Below are 17526 nucleotides of genomic sequence, written 5' to 3' on the forward strand. Positions count from 1 at the left end.
CAAGATTGCGTTTGATTTTTTTTTTTTTTGGCCACATGTATGATTTTTGGAGTTATTTCTGAAACCTTGGGAACTAATCTAATGCCAACATTGGGGCTTGCAATGCCTCAGAACAAGTTCCTTATAAAAGGAGTCCTATTAAGAAGGTACTGAAAGTAAGTAAATCTCACTCTTGTATATCATCATGCATTTTCTTTAGCTTAACTTATATTCTGTGAAGCTTCTGGGAATTCTACGGCAATGACAGATCATGTTTTTTTGGTATTCATTTCAGTTTTTAGCAAACAAGGGAATGTTCTGACTTAGGCCGAACGCAAGTTTTCATAGAGACAAACAGGACGAAGGGAAGGCCAAGATAATGCTCTTGGCCTTTTACGAGCCAGGGAGTAACTGTGGGGGAAGAAGACTAGTCACAGAGACTGACCAAACCGAGTTAGTATCCAACAGCATTTGTGCTCTTTCCAACCAATCACCCGGCCATCCGTGGCACAGCTCTGGTAAGGGCACATTTTTGCCACAGGGCCACGTCCAAAGGCCAGAGAGGAGCCAGGAGGGAGGATATTTGCTCAAGATCTATCTCAGCAAGGAGGCAAGAATCCTGGTGACTTGGCAAACACTCGGGCTCTCATTTCTCAGGGGAGGACTTAATGTACTGGCTTCTTTTAGTTCCCGAGGATACTATTACCAAATAGCATTTTCTTCCTGTAAAGTAGAGCTCTGTAACATATCTGGCAAATAACCAACAGACTAATTGCAGGTAGAGCTTTCTTAATGTTGTGCAAGCTGATGGAGATCTCATCTGGTGGAATTTTGGGGCAGAGAACTCTGAAGACTCAAGTGAGATCTAACCAGCCTCCGTAGCAGTCGCACGTTTCCCTACCTGCATTGTGCTTTGCCAAGTATTTATCTTTGTACTGCTTCTTTTTCTTGCCGAACCAGGTACAGCTGGCCTGCTGCTCCTGTTTGGTTTTCTCCATGGCGATGCAAGCGACTCGCCTAGTGCACAGAGACGGAAAACAAACAAACAAACAAACAAATAACTACTGTAAAGTTTCATGTTGATAAAAGAAAAATCATCCATTTGAAGACTTTATACAAACCTGCATGAACATACCGCTCACAAACTTAAAAAATTTTTCTTTAATGTCTATTTATTTTTGAGAGAAAAAGAAAACAGGATCTGAAGAAGGCTAGACACTGACAGCCTGATGTGGGGCTCGAACTCATGAACTGTGAGATCATGACCTGAGCCAAAGTTAGATGCTTAACCAACTAAGTCACTCAGGTGCCCCATTGCTCATAAACTTTTCAAGATAAAGGTTGCTTTTTGGCTTTCGCAATTTCATAGAGAGGTTTTAAAAACACAGGCTTGGGGTACCTGGGCGGCTCAGTTGGGTTGGGTGTCCAGCTCTTGGTTTTGGCTCAGGTCACGATCTCACCAATTGCGCGATCAAGCTCCGCATCAGGCTCCTCACTGAGTGTAGAGCCTGCCTGGGATTCTCTCCCTCCCTCTCTCTCTCCCCCTTCCCCGCTGATGTGCTCGCTCGCTCTCACTCTCTCTCTCTCAAAAAAAAAATAAATAAAAACAGAGGTTTCTAATAAAATGACATCACATTCCTTGAGCATATGCTGATAACGCAGATGAGCAACCTAAACACATGGCTGTGACATCCGGTGGAACGAGCATGGAATTTTGAGCTGAGGCAGGTCTGGTTGGAATCTTGGCTCTATCACTCATTACCTTTTATCAATTTAGGGTCAGGTGCTTTTCTGGAAAATTTGCATGTGTCAACTCATTTAACCTTTCTAACAACGCACGAAATTGTGCCACCCCTTTACAGATGAGGGGATCAAAGGGCTGAGAGGTTAAGTAATTTGCCCCAGATCACACAGCTTAGTAAGTGGGAGAGTGAGTTCAGTCTGGTACCAGAGCCTAGGCTCTCGAGGAGTACATTTTATTGGCAAGTTTCTTAGCCTCTTAGGATAGCTGTTGTAAAGGATAAGAACAAAAAATGTAAGTAATGCCCCAGCACAGTGGTACACACAGTAGATGCTTAATAAATGGTACTATTACTACACGGTGATTCTAGGCTAAGAAAAAAATACCAATGAAATCCACAGAATTACATTCAGAAGGCGCCTGGGTGGCCCAGTCGGTTAAGCACTCAACTCTTGATTTTGGCTCAGGTCATGATCTCACGGTTTATGGGATTGAGCCCTGTGTTGGGCTCCATGCTGACAGCAGGGAGCCTGATTGGAATTCTCTCTCTGCCCCTCCCCTGCTCATGCATGGTCTCTCTCAAAATAAAAGAAAAAAAGAATTACAATCAGAAAATTTTAATTTTGTTCTTTGTGATTATAGTGTTCAGCACAAATGTTGTTAAAAAGTTGCTCTCTTAGGTTTAGTCTAAGCAAATATTTGCCCTTCAGGATATTGCCACAGATGGTTTTGCTTAACGATTTTGCTTCTTTCACAGGGGTCCCCCGAGTGAGCCCACATAAGAAGAATCCAGGGGTGCCTGGTTGGCTCAGTTGGTGGGAGTGTCTGACTCTTGATCTCAGGGTTGTGAATTCGAGCCCTGCGTTGGGTGTGGAGATTTACTTAAAATCTTAAAAAAAAAAAATCACTAAAAAAAAAAAGAATCCAAAATCACCATCAGAATAAGTGATTTTCCAATGAGGTTGTACTGATTTACACTCCTACCAGCAGTGTGTGAGAGCTCCTATTGTTCTACTTCCTTGTAAACACTTGGTATTATCAGTATTTAACTTTAGCCACCACAGTAGGCAAGTAATGCAATAATGCTGTGCTTTGAGTTTGCATTTCACTGATTATTGAGATTGAGCACTTTTTCATGTTTATTGGGTACTGGATTTCCTCTTCTGAAACGTGTATAAGTCTTTCGGCCATTTTTCTTTCCAGTTGTCTTTTTCTCATTGATTTGTAGGAATTTCTTATATGGTCTGGATATTATACCTCTGTTAGTTATATGTGTTGCAGACACCTTCGTCCATTTTGTGGCTTGCCTGTTCACTCTTCCCATGATATCTTATGAATATAACGTATATTTACTTTAGTCAAATTTAGCCATCTTTTCCTTTATGGAAAGTATTTTAACCCCTCCTTATCCCTGAAGATATTCTTCAGTATTACTTTGTCAGAGGTTTATAGTTTTCTTTTTCATATTTTGGCCTTTAATACACTGGAGCTGATTTTTGTGTGTGGTATAAAATTAGGAGCCTGATTTCTTTCTTGTCTTTTTCCCTAATGGATACTCAATTGTTCCAGCATGACTTATGGAAAAAACTATCCATTCCTCACTAGTGACTATTTATGTGTGGGAGTGTTTTGGGGATTCTCTTCCATTGGGTCTATTTGAGCGTCTCTATGCCCTTACCTTATTATCTCAATGTTTTATAATAAGTGTTGGTATCAGATGGAGCAAGGCCTCTCTCCTTATTCTTCTAGAAGAATATCTTGGCTATTCCTGATTCTGTGCATTTCCATGAAAAACTTAAGATTAGCTTGCCAATTTCAAAATGGTTGAGATTGCATGGAATCAGTGAATTGATCTGGGAGGAATAGACATCTTTACAACACTGAGTCTTCTAGTCCATGAACAAAGTATATCTCTCCATCTGTTTAAGAATTCTTTAATGTCTCAGGGCACCTGGGTGGTTCAGTCAGTTAAATGTCCGACTCTTGGTTTCAGCTCAGGTCATGATTTCATGGTTCGTGGGTTTGAGCCCTTACATCGGGATCTGTGCTGATGGCACAGAGCCTGCTTGGGATTCTGTCTCTCCTCTCTGCCCCTCACCCACTTGTGCTCTCTCTCTCTCTAAATAAATAAACTTAAAAAAAAAAAGAATTCTTTAATGTCTGAATAAATGTTATAATTCATCCTGTGTCTTGAACATCTTTGTTATATTTGCTCCTAGGTTGTTGATAAAAAAAAGATGGGGGTGACTGGGTGGCTCAGTTGGTTAAGCATCCAACTTCAGCTAAGGTCATCATCTCACGGCTCATGAGTTCGAGCCCCGTGTCAGGCTCTTGCTGACAGCTCACAGCCTGGAGCCTGCTTTGGATTCTGTGTCTCCCTCTCTCTCTGCCCTTCCCCTGTTCATGCTCTCTGAAAATAAACAAACATTAAAAAAATTTTGTAATTTAAAAACTTTTCAAATATACACAAGAGTAGAGAATAATGAACCCCAAATACCTACAACCCAGCTTTAACATTTATTAACTCCTGGCTTGTGTTATTTACAACCTACCCACCCTAAGATTATTTTGAAACAAATCCAAGTTTGTATCATTTCCTCTTTAAATATTCTTAAATTCCTTTTAAATCTACAGGTTTAAATCTACTTTTCTGTCCTTCTCTCCTTTTCTGTCTTGCTATTTATTTGTTCCAGAAACTTGTTTGTCCTGTAGTTTCAAAGTCTGGATTTTTTGGATTTATCCCTGTGGTGTCTTCAGTAAGTCCCTCTCTCTTTCACATTTTCTGCAACTAGGTAATTAGATCTAGAGGTCTGATCAAATTTAACTTCTATTTTTTATCAAGAACACTTCATAATATTAAGGGTGATGCAGGTTATGTTATACATGGCATGTAAAAAAAATTATTTTCTCTGTTACTGGTAAATAGAAATAAACTGATTTTGTATATTGATTTTATACCAAACATCTTGCTGACCTCACATATTAATTCTAACGGTTTATTTACAGATTCCTTTGAATTTCTACACACAGAATTGTATCACCTGCAATACTTTTTTCCTTTCTAATACTGTTTGCTGTAGGTTTATTGTAGATGCTCTCATCAGGTTAAGGAAGTTCCCTTCAACTCAGTTTGTGAGTTTTAATCTTAAGTGGATATAAAATTTTACCAAACGCTTTTTCTGCATCTACTGATATGACCATGTGGATTTTCTTTAGTCTGTTAATACACTGAATCGGCTTGATTGGTTTTCAAATGTTGAAACAGCTGTGCATCCCCAGTACAGACTCCACTGGGTCGAGATGTATTATCCTTATTATTGTGTTGCTGGATTCAGTTTGCTAATATTGTGCTGAGGACTTTTATATCTATGTTCATGAGGGAGTGTTGCCTGTAGTTTTCTTGAATCACCGTTTGTGAACAAACTCACAAACCTTGAGATCATGACCTGAACTGTCGTCGGATGCTCAACTGACTGAGCCACCCAGGCGCCCCGGGAGAAGGACATTTATTGGGAAATACTGTGAACTCTCAGCAACAGCATTGAAGTCAATCTCTACATACTACCTAAGTGGCATACAGAGGAGGCTGAGGAAGCCTTTGCTCTGGGGATTCTTCCAGTACAAGCCAATATGTGCCATGGCCATAACTATAGCTTCTGTGAGGCACAGGATCTTTGGAAGCATAAACAGAACTGAGGGAGTTTTGGCTGGTTATGTTACAGTGTATTGAGTCTCTTATAATCGGTGTTTTTAAGCTTAAAGAATAAAAGTAAAAAGTTCCCAGTAAAAATTTGTGGTGTGGCTCTGTGTGACTCAACGAGAGAATGAAACTGCTCGTCACCAGCCACTCAGGAAATGAATGCTCTTTCCTTTAGCTCAGTAAGTGCAGGAAAACCATGTCAGGATTTAGATCAACCTGGAGGGAAGTTTCAAATACACACTTCACATTTTATTGCTGACTTGGATGAGGGTCTAGGAGGCAAGGGGGGCGATGACACATTAGGGGACTCAAAATATATCAAAGGGCTTGACTGATGTGCCCTGTCAAGCAAGATGAGATTTAACAAGGATGAATAAGGCAAGGCGTCTGGGTCCAAAAAAACCTGATCTCTCATCTACAGGCTGTGAAAAAGGTCACTTGGTAGGAACACGTGGGAACAAAGATTCTGGGTCTGGCTGATGGTGTTGTTTCAAATCTTTCTCAGTGATACTGCATGTCCACCAACGTTCTCCGTATCAATTTGGTTTTCCAGGTCTCGAGGCACCTCTTGCCCAGTGGGCCTCGTCCTCCTCATCCCTGCTAGGATCCCTTTCTCCCTCGACAGTTTTTGCAACTTCATTGAGTGTGTGTTTTTCATAATAAACCAGACATACTTACAGTGTACAATTTCATCAGTGTTGACATATGCAGACATCCCATGAAACCTTCCTTACCATCCAGATCACGGACATTTTCTTCATCTCTGGAATCCTTCCCTCTCACCTCTGGATCCCCAAGCAACGACTGTCACTACAGATTAGTTTTGCCTTTTCTAGAATTTTATATGAATAGAATCATACAGTATGTTGTCTCTTTTTTTTTTGCCTGGATTTGAGTTTCATCCATATTGTTGTATCAATAGTTCGTTCCTTTTTTATGGCTTAATAGCATCCTGTTGTATGGCTATGCTGTCCCTTGTTCGTCCATTTATCTGTTGATGAAAACTTGAAATTTTAGCCCTTCTGATAGGCGTGTGGCCACTGAAGTTTTGTTACTGCCTTGTTCTTGGAAGTTCCTTTTTGGTTCTTTTTCAAATCTGCCATGCCATTAAACAACTTTCCTGGTCTCTGAAGTTATTTTTCAAGCTTATTACTGATTTAAAAATATATGCACAGTTGTGCAGACTGTTGTTTAAAAACCTTGTCTCCTGGGGCGCCTGGGGGGCTCAGTGGGTTAAGTGTCTGGCTCTTGGTTTCAGCTCAGGTCACGATCTCACAGTTTGTGAGTTGAAGCCCCATGTTGGGCTCTGTGCTGATAGCGTGGAGCCTACTTGGGATTCTTGCTCTCTCACTCTCTCTGCTCCTCCCTCTCTCTCTCTCAAAATAAAAAAAACTTAAAAAACCACCTTGTCTCCTAACTCCAATATATAGAGTGGGTCTGTGTTTGTTTCTGCCATTTCAGTAGGGTCTCTGTTCGGTCTGTGAGGCAGGTCTGGTTTCCTTGTGTACCCGTGGCTTTTTTGTTTTGACTTGTTGGTCACTGCCCTAGTAAAAGTCTATGTGGGGGGTGAGGAAGAGCTCTAGGATGAGGCCTAGGGTAAAGTCTTCTCCTTCAGATACTTTATGTTTGTAACAGATATATGAAAGTAGTATTAGTACAGGAGAAGCCTCACATCACATGTAAGGCTGCAGTTCTCCCGGCTGACCCAGGCTGTGTGGACCTGGGTACAAAGCTATTCAAGGTGGACCAGTGGCCACAGTTTTTTCAGAGGAACTTTGTTTTCCTTTTATTTGTGTCTTTTGCTTTGCTCAGTGACAGGGTAGCCTTGTCTACAGTCCCCAGCTGTGGAAGGGCAGTAAGGGCACACTTATCTTAACCTTTTAACCTGAGGGTGTAGCCTCTGTAGTCCTAACAATGGTGGACAGGTCCCCTAACAGAGTCCCCTACTTGTACAGGCCTTAGGTCTTAATCTTGGTTCCCCGGCAGAGAAGTTTTCAGTAATAGATGTGTCCCGTTGGCAAAATGGGCCCATTGGGTGCTCGAATTTTTTTCACTCCAATTGCTTTCATACAAAAGCTGGTCACTGAGTTCCCCAATACCTTTTTGGCTACTTAATGTTTTTAAGGTAATTTTCAAAAGCACGTTTTCTGCAGCCTTTTTCATTTTTTTCCAGCAGGAAGACTGATTCAGATAACCTAGTCCCCCATCCCAAGGAAACAGGGAGCAAATCTGCTTTTCCCTGTTTCTCAGGAGTCCTACAGAGGACTCGGAGCTCTAGGTATCAGGGAAACAGAATTTCTACAGATGATCTGACCAAGGAGAGGAGGTCTGGAGTCTACAGAATTCTTTTCAACAAATGCTCAAAATATATGGCAGCATTCAAGAAAACATCCTGTGGGGCACCCGGGTGGTTCAGTTGGTTAAGCGTCTGACTCTTGATTTCGGCTCAGGTCACGATCTCACAGTGAGTGAGTTTGAGCCCCACATCAGGCTCCCGCCCTTCCCCTGGTCGCAGGTGTGCGTTCTCTCTCCCTCTCTCTCAAAATAAACAAACTCAAAAAAAAAAAAAGAACACATTTTGTAAAATGTAAGTATCACTAATCCCATAATAACATCATCATCAAAGTGACTTAGAAATCATTTTTGTCCTGCTAATGCTTAAGCTGTTTCTTGAAGATCAGACAGAAAGGCAATGCCAGATGGAAGGCTGCTACTTCCTCTACCTGGGCCCATGAGTCCTCGTAAAAAATGATGGCATCTGAAGCTCTTATCAGCTCCGACATTGTAAACGTAAGAATATTTTTGGGGACACAGGATAGCCGGCAGAGGCAATCACGAAAAGGAAATTCACTGAGGGATCCCTCTAACTTGTGAGAAAAATGGGCGAGGAAACAATGATCAATGTCTGTGGACTCAATGCCCCTGGTTTCTTTTAGCTAGGTTCAAGTATTTTGGGATGAACTGCCCCCATGGCGGATGGGTGCTGTATTTCTGGTCGCGTGAAATAAAAGTAAGATATGAAGTCATCTCGTCACTAGATTTCTCATATATTGTCAAAGTTCTGACAAAGGTAAAATCTCCACCGTCTTTCAAAACAGAGTTCAAGTAAGCAAATTGTAACAACAGCAGAAATAGATTTTACCAAAATATATAGTAATCTGTGACTCCTTGGCTGTCAGTTAAAGATGGTGTGGAAAAGGTGTCTGACTTTAACCTGTTTTCACAGCTTAAACTTCCTCATAAAATGTGCGTTTTTAAAGATGTGGCGAGGTAAAGAATGAAGTTTTCAAACAAAGCTGCCTTTTTCTCCTAACGGTATAACCCATATTACCTTCAAATACCCTGAGCAGCATTAAATCGTGGCCCTTGAGTTTTTTGCTGGTGGGAGGGTGGAATGAGCGAGCATGTGGAGGGGTGAGGAGAGGGTTTGTTTTAAAACAAAACCTAAAACACAGATCTGAAAGGATGGAAGCAGCATGTGGGAGGTGGGGGGCTATGTTAAGGGACCACGGCCTGACCAGGACCCATGTGAACCAAGGCTAGCCGCTCAACCTCCCTCTAGACCCTCCTCCTCTCCTTTGTTTCACATAAAAGACCTGGCTCGGTAAGCAGGAACTTACTAGATGCTGAGGATTTAGAATCCTTGGATGACTGGGGCGCCTGGGTGGCTCAGTCGATTGGGCATCTGACTTCGGCTCAGATCATGATCCCACAGCTCGTTGAGTTCAAGCCCTGCATCAGGCTCTGTGCTGACAGCTCAGAGCCTGGAGCCTGCTTCGGATTCTGTGTCTCCCTGTCTCTCTGCCTCTTCCCCACTCGTACTCTGTCACTCTCTCTCTCTCAAAAATAAATAAACATTAAAAAATACATAGAATTCTTGGATGACTAACCTGAGTTTTGATTGGCTAGGAGAGCAAACAGGTTTGACCCAATAAAACAATATAAAGTTGAAAAGCGGATGGTCAGGGCTCCGTTTTTATTATAAAACCAAACCACATACCATTCCTGAAGTTCAGGAGAAGGAATGAGACCTGCGGTTCCATTTTTGGAGTTTTCCAGTTTACCCTGCCACCAGTTGTGATCATCCTTACTAATAATCTGGATAATGTCGCCAACTCTGAATCGAATGCCAGCTTCTTTGCAGGGGATGAGGTCATCCTTGGCTGGATCATATTCAAATTGTGCTCTTACATAGATCTATAAAACAGGAGTTTGTAAGAAAGGCTGCCATGGTGATGTGGGAGCAAACAGCTCTAACCTAATAACCACACACCAACACTTACAATACAAACAGGACATTAGATGGTGAAGCCAAATGATGCATGGAAAATAGGACACAAAACTGCTACCGCTAGAGACAATGTACTACCTTGGATGTGTGCAGGTTCAAGTCTTGGCGGTATTTGTTTGGAGGGAGCACCGTAACATACTTGTTTAATAAAAATGAAGACTTAGTTTCTGCTTTTACTGTAACAGAATGGGCCTATAATTATAGAGAAGTACTCTTACCATTTTTAAATCCGCATATATTCAGCTCATGTGGTGGGCAAGTTGTCATGATCACGTGGCAGCCTTTACGCCACATACACAAGCACTCAGGGTGGGTTCTAACCCGAAAGCAGCACGTGATACAAAGCTAGCAAGCGCTGTGTAAACCATGCCGAGTGGTTTGACAGCTGGTGGTGTGTCCACACACTGCTGACAGACTTCAGTGTGATCGAAACTATTTTAAAGCATTAAAAACACAGCGTTATTAACTTTTTCAGAAGGATTGGGGCTCTATAGTTGTATTTTACTTGTCTTAGAGAAGAAAAATGACTTTGAATCCTGACTTTGCCACTTGAAGTCAGCACAGAGCTGCACGATCTGCATAGTTCAAGGCTCTGGGTTTTAGGGAATGTAAATGTAACTAGTAAATATTATACAAGGGGACAGATTAGCACACGAGGGGTTATATGGCAGCGTTTTATGAACTGCCGTATTTCTAAAATGCTTTAAAAGAAGGTGCTATGTATATGATTCAGTCTTAGGAATAAACTGGGGCGGGGGGGGGGGGGCGGATTCTATCAGGTGCTAATTTATGCAGACCTTAACTCCCAATCAGGTTATTTTTTAACACCAAATTCCAAGAAGATTCCCCGAAAAATTCTCTCTCTTGAAATTAAATTTGAATATTAATGTTTAAGTCACTGTAAAACCAACCTGAAGGCTTTGGAACTGTTGTGTGACTACTGTGCTCAAGTTTTCTTTTCAGAAAGCCAGCCTATAAAATTGGTCTCTGCATGGGCACCCGAGAGCCGTACTCCTGAAGTACGTACTCGCTTACGTAGCACTTCACTTTTCCCGCGTGGACCAACACAGGCACATTGGGGTGGAAAGCCAGGACGCTTACGTCCTCGTTTTTCATTGTAAGTGGCTTTTAGAAATAAACATGCAAATACAGATTTAGAAAAGGTTTCTTGGAATTTCAGAGAATTCCTGCTTAAACGTGTTTATCAGCACATACGTTTCAGTTACTCTCAGAATTCTACGAGTTTTGTGACCTTTGAATTTTTTTTTCCCACTTCAGAGGCAGGCCCAGAAGACCCCCAAAGGCTGAATTCTTAGCCATCAACACAAATTTATCAGGTTGAAGTTACAATAACCGTCACAGCTACAAAGAGGTGAGGAAAAAATCTTTATAGAAAATTAGTCATATGTAATGTGTTAAAATGAAATGGTACAAGCTCTCAATGCTTAAATGTTATGGTCCAAAATGCAGACATTATGGGATGGAAAGGGTTAATAAAAGATTGGCTATTAGCAGCTCAGTTTAGAGAAATTTCTATAGAGGATATCTATTCACCTGTCGTCCTTTTGGTTGGGTAGTTGATGGCAAGTCCTGTAGAATAAAGCCAACCCAGGAGAAAAATTTTCATTTACTTTTCAAGAGTACAAGGTAATTTGTGTGTTCTGTTACAATATGGTTAAAAAAATGAGCTAGATTTCAGTTGTAAAGAGATCATATACATTATTCCATTTCTCAGAAATGTTGAGTTATCAAAAAAAATCAAACCCAGGCCATTTAGCAGCAAGCTGAAGAAAGCAGGTAAGTTTAAGCAAGAGAGAAAATGTGTTCTTAAGAAACAACTCAGCATCTTCAACACAAAAGCCACTGCGAGTGAAATAGCCCTATTAAAAACAAAAACAAAACCCCAAACCAAAAAAGAGCTGATGCCCTTTTCGACTTAGTCACTGCAATCAGATTTTGAAAAATTCAATGGCTATATGGATTTTCACCATCTTTAAAGTATTACATGTAAACTATTATAAATGAATTCCTTTGGTAGCCTATTTTGAAGTTAAAAATAAAGGTTGTAGGAAATTTTCTCCCATAATTTCTCTTACTGACATCATTCCATTAAGAGGATCTCTAAATCGTTTAAAATTTTATCTGATTAAAAACAGTTGATGTGTTTTTAAAGGGCACGTTAAGAGGAAAGAAGCGATACTGCTGCATTTGTGAAACTCTCGACAAATTTCAACAGCAATATCAGCAACGTAAAGATTTTGTTACCCCGAAATACCACATACTTGCACCTTAAGTGCTTCCGTTTAAGTAAGTGAAAAACAATTCATATTGCAAAATGAATCGTTCTGAAAAAATGGTAAAATTCTAAGTTCAAGTCAAAAGATCAAGTAGTTTGTGTTAAAGATGTGATAACAGCGTGGCTTAAGTGCAGTTTGAAGCCAGTTCCTTTTGCTTTTCATATCCAGGCAAGGCTTATAATTCACAAAAATATGTGCACGTACCACAATAACAGAGGGCACACCAATTCATAACGTAGATAGCGGAAACTAAAACATGTTGCTGATATCACTCAGAATAGACAACTACAAAGCCCGAGAATACCCACATGCCTACTCTGCAAAATCCTTACGTTTCTTCATCTTTCTCCAATTAAAAAAAAAAAAACATTTAGAAATTTCAACAAATTGCCACTTATATCCTTTGCGTAAGTCCGAGCAAAGTCATAAATGCTAGTGGGGTGACACAGAAATATTTTGAGAATGACCAAGGCAGTCTTGAGCTCCAGTTCTTCAAATTTAACTAGTGAAGGGTTTTTTTTTTTTTTTTTTTTTTTTTTTTCACGAGAAGAAAATGTGGAAAAGGCTTTCCGGGGGTAAACTGCATTGTAGCTGTAGTAGCCTTGTATATCGGCAGAAGACAATATTTCCACTGAACACATGTAGCTAGAACACTCAAGGCAGGTGGCACCAACAAAATTGTCACACTTTGCTGTGTGGAGCTAGAGTTCTTACCGAAACAGAATTGTTAGTGCTGCTATGACCATTAGCTGGGGACTGTCTGGAAGTGGAGGGGGAATCTCTCTGAAATAAGACACAAGGTTCATTAACACAGAACACCAGCACAGAAACAGAGATATTCACATCAACAGTTACAACCACAGTCTGACAACCGTTTCCTCTGAGGTTTTAGCTGCAAAGGTGCTATGCTGACTTACGTGCATGGTTTCACGGAAGTCTGACAAAATTTTTGCAGTCTGAAGATTCACATATTGTAAGTGATGGCCACGTCCTTTATTAAGAATTTCTTTCCTGTCTCCAACATACTATGCAACCTTGGCTTACTTTAAAGCGAGACCCGGAAGAGTGAATTGGTATTAAAATCCTATCAGGTACTGTGAAATGACAAATATCACTAGAAACTTATTGTGCTGAAGATCCCAACTGCCTAATTTTTGTTGAAAACTAGGCTTGAAAAGCATGTAATAGTTTTTAGGTACCTCGGTGTCAAAATTTACTGAACGACTCATTTGAAGTGAAACAAATCTAAAAAAAATAAACCAAAAGACTTCTCATGTCGTAATCACCTTGGAGTCCTTCTAGGACAGAAATTACTAATAAGGGTAAAAGATAGACATACACCAGAGAAGAAACCTTTATTCTTTAGATCATTTTAGCAGATTGATTAAAACAATAACCTTGAGCCTCTAAAAATATTATACTTCTGGCAAAGGTCTCCGGAGGCACAGCCACTCTCCCTAGATTGACAGTCCTCAGTCACACTCTCTATACTGTGTGGCACACTCACAATCCTTTCTGGGCTCCATTCCCTTATTTTCCAAATCAGCTTTAATGATAATGAGGAGAGGAGGGAAATATGTATTTTGACATTTTTGGTTTAGTAGAGTTCTTTGAAACCTTTGAGATGGACGTGTCTGCTCAAAAGACATTTGTTTTTTTTCTAGAAGATCTAAAGAAAACTTCTGGACCTTGTTAGCTCTTTAAATAATGGGCTCCCTTAGAGGAGTATTCTCAAATCTTCATGAGCAGATTGATTTCTAGGTCCACTCCCAGAGACTTAAGTCACTGGGGCCAGGGTGAGGGCAGCGGTGTCCTCTTTTGCCAAGGAGGGTACAACGATGTGGGTGGCCAGAGAGCCCTTCTTTGGGAAGTATTTGCCCTAGCTGGGAAGAGTCCAACCATAGGTTTGAGTTCTGCCAGAGAACAGCAGGGTCAAACAGGTTGGGGTTAAGGCTAGGAGGGTAATATCATTTTTTCTACTATTCGGAGGTAAAGGAGATAAGGGGGGAGGGCTTTTCTTACTCAAGCGTAGAATTTACACATGTAATAATACTAGTCCCATCCTAAAACCAGTTCCACCACTTAAAAACCGCAAGAGAAACTTATGTTATATTAATAACTAACAACATCCTCTGGTTAGTTAACTAAAAAGACAAGAAAAAAATCAATCATATTTACTAAATTTCTTCAATGATGAGAAATGGTATGAAGACCACCTGCGATTTTAGGATATTAAAACGCTGCACATAAAAAAATGTGTGTGACATTTTCTCCTTCCCAGCAAGGTTTGTGTTCTAGGTAACCAATTGCAAAACCATGAATCCTGGAGCGGAAGAAGTTCTGCATTTTCTTTTGAGGTATAGTATTAATTGAAGTTCCATAAAAAGCCACCAAGAGGAGCTCAAAACCTGATGTAACAGAAACCCCAATTGTCATGGTTCACTAAAAATATACTGGGCAAAACTACAAATTCTTAGACATATCTTCAATAGGTTTAGAGAAAAAACATGAAGCCTCTGAGTTTGCTTGTGAAATTTACAGCATTGCTAAGAGCCTGGAAGAAGCCTTGTAATTCCTCCCTCAGCTTTTCCTGAGGTCAAATTCAATTTTCTAGAGGAGTTCCAGTAAGTTACTTGTGAGTCCTAAAAAATTCACTATGGGAAATGTGTACGCACATGGATGCATACACGCTTGGAAGATGCACACGGAAGAACAAGCTTCAGAAAATAATGCTCTGTGTGTATAATGCCTGAAGGATGATCCCTTTCATGCCAGTTTGTGTTTCCAAATACAAAAGAGGATCGCTTTTGGAATCTCATTTAATAAGCAACAGAAAACTGAATAACATAGCTTGGAAAAGCTACAGTTTCTATAGGGTACACCTACTGTAAGAAAGAAACCTGGGGGCTGTATTACTCTAAAAAACTTACTTCCTTGTGAATCACACAATGTTCCATGTTTAAGCGATTGCACAGAAGGTTGCAAAAGCCTATACTCCCTCTAATAAAGCCAGTTACCAATACGTCACGGACTTAACACCTATCTAGGGACTTGTCGCAATTATTTGAGCACCTTGATCTTAACAGAAATAGATCACTTCTTAGATTCTTGGAAAGAAGAACTATCTGTGTGATTTCTTAATAAGGGAAGTGAATGTACTTCCTGGAAATATTATCGCAATTATCTTTTTTTGTTTTTTTTTTTTCCTCAGAGACTCCATTTGTTCTTATTAAGCCTCATGTCATTATTTGTAGCTCCTCTCTATTTTGCTCCAGTTCCAGCCTGCAGAAAGTTCAAGTGCTGAGGAGTTCCCTGTGGAAGCAGGGTTGAGTAGGTGAATGGAACCTACTCTGTTCCGTTATCTTTGTTGTAAAATTGGTGTGCAGTGATCAACAGCACAGGCAGAAACAATTTCCCAGAAAGCCAAAACATTCAGCCATCAGCAGACAGTTAGTTAAGAACCCAGAGGAGACAGGGGTGTGTGTGTGGGGGGTGGGGTTGCGCCAGAGCCATTACCTCACAGGACGATGACTGAGTGCGGTAACTTGGCACGATCTTGAAGGTGATACTCCCCCGCATTTCCCGCTGGAGGAAGAATAAAGGAGAGCTCTCTTAACAAACAAATGTTGCACATAAAGACAAGTGAGAAACCACTCGACTTGTGTGTGTTGTGTGTGGGGTAATTAATGCAAGCCAGCTGAGCACGCATGGGCCTAACATGAAATCGAAATCGAGTTATAAGGTAGGGGCTGCTCACAGGAATAGAAATTGTTCTTGGGAGACATCCCTGCAAAGTCAAGCCTGGCTGCCTTGTTCATGCAGGAGTGGTGGAAACAGACCTCGGGTGGTTACCTTTTTACAGGCACAAAGATGAAAACCTTTAAGTGCCTTTCAAAAGTGAACATGAATCGAGCCAGCCAAGAGAACAAGTAATTACATAAAAATGATATTTGGTCTTCTACATTATGATGGTGCTCCATTAAGTTTGCCGCTTCTTTCATAATTTTGGCCTTATTGTTTTTACTGTGGTGAGTCAGGGTGCTTCTAATAGATATTCATAACATGGGAGGCTGCTACAATTGTGGTAGGAAGATGGTCCCAGAACATCTGCCTCCACTCAGCAGGACAATGAACATAGACCAGGGACTGTCATCCTGCTTTTTTAATGCAAAGCCAATTGTGAACACAGATTTTGGATATGTACGGTAAAAAATAGCTTGGTCTACTATGTCTTTCCTTCCTTCTGTGTCGTGGAGAAATCTAATACAGCTGGCTATGACTCAGCTAAACAGGAACAAGGTTTCTGACATTGCTAATGTCAGCAGGATTGGGGTCAGTGAGAAACCAGTTCACAGATACGCACAAGTTGCTTGTCAGTCCTAAAAAATTCACTGTGGGAAATGTGTATGCACATTGATGCACACCTGCTTGGAAGATGCACATGGGAGAACACGCTTCAAAAAAAAATACTCTAGCTGTGTGTATAATGACCGAAGGATGATACCCTTCATGCCAGGGGACTGGAAAGGTTATCTTTACAGGTCTGCTCAGTAAGAAACAGGAGATCAAGGATGAAACGAGAGCATTGAAGCCCACACTGCTAGATGGGCAAGATGTTTCCAAACTCTGGGACATGCAAACATTTTCTCAGTTGTCTACCCCCCCACCCCCAATTTTTTTTAAAGTAGGCTCCACACCCAGCGTGGATCAGGACCTGAGCTGAGATCAAGAGTCAGACACTCAATCGACTGAGCCACCCAGGCAACCCCCGCCCCCGCTCCGTGGTCAATTCTTATAAATGTTGTAGAAATTCAAGTCCACACAAACGATAGTATCAAAAATACTCTGATTACAAAAGAATACCCCTTATCTGTGTGTTGAAAAACAAACTAACAAACTGAAAGTCAATCTTGGAAAAAGACAAAGAAACTTTCATTTACTCACAAGCATTTTTTGCAGCTGTTCCACTGTTTGATTAGCCACACTGATGCCATTAATCTCTCGAATTTCATCACCAACATGAAGTGTACCTAAAGAAAGGACACGGAACGTGAAATTAATATATATACATATTTTATTTAAAAAAAAAATTTTTTTTCAACGTTTATTTATTTTTGGGACAGAGAGAGACAGAGCATGAACGGGGGAGGGGCAGAGAGAGAGGGAGACACAGAATCGGAAACAGGCTCCAGGCTCTGAGCCATCAGCCCAGAGCCCGACGCGGGGCTCGAACTCACGGACCGCAAGATCGTGACCTGGCTGAAGTCGGACGCTTAACCGACTGCGCCACCCAGGCGCCCCATATATACATATTTTAACAACAAAATCCAAAGGCAGCAATGTAAGTAATTAAAAAAAAAAATTAAGCTAAACACTGAAGGCCAATATTTCAGAAACAGGTACAGCTTTGGCTCACCCAAGTGTCATGTAGTGAACTCACCAAAACAGATACATTTACTTATAGAAGACACACTTTTGAAAGATGGCTGTGGAAATCTGCTGATTTCTGAGAGAGGCA

The 17526-nt window shown here is 40.9% G+C and overlaps 1 protein-coding gene across 15 annotated transcripts in view; it reads right to left on the reverse strand.

The window, feature by feature from the left end:
* The window catches only part of CASK (calcium/calmodulin dependent serine protein kinase), a 357176-nt gene that overhangs the window by 21202 nt on the left and 318448 nt on the right, over positions 1-17526 (reverse strand). For 8 of the 15 annotated variants that reach the window (XM_019823738.3, XM_019823737.3, XM_019823740.3 and 5 more), the window contains 6 exons: positions 16953-17038; positions 15525-15593; positions 12723-12791; positions 11266-11301; positions 9421-9617; positions 881-996 (listed from right to left, as the gene is read on the reverse strand). In XM_019823738.3, the coding sequence (XP_019679297.1) occupies positions 881-996; positions 9421-9617; positions 11266-11301; positions 12723-12791; positions 15525-15593; positions 16953-17038 (573 nt within the window). The remainder of the gene's footprint in view (positions 1-880; positions 997-9420; positions 9618-11265; positions 11302-12722; positions 12792-15524; positions 15594-16952; positions 17039-17526) is intronic. The other 7 variants (XM_019823745.3, XM_019823748.3, XM_004000415.6 and 4 more) reach the window with 3 other exon arrangements.

This window comes from Felis catus, chromosome X, assembly GCF_018350175.1.
Source record: "Felis catus isolate Fca126 chromosome X, F.catus_Fca126_mat1.0, whole genome shotgun sequence".
Lineage (NCBI taxonomy): Eukaryota > Metazoa > Chordata > Mammalia > Carnivora > Felidae > Felis > Felis catus.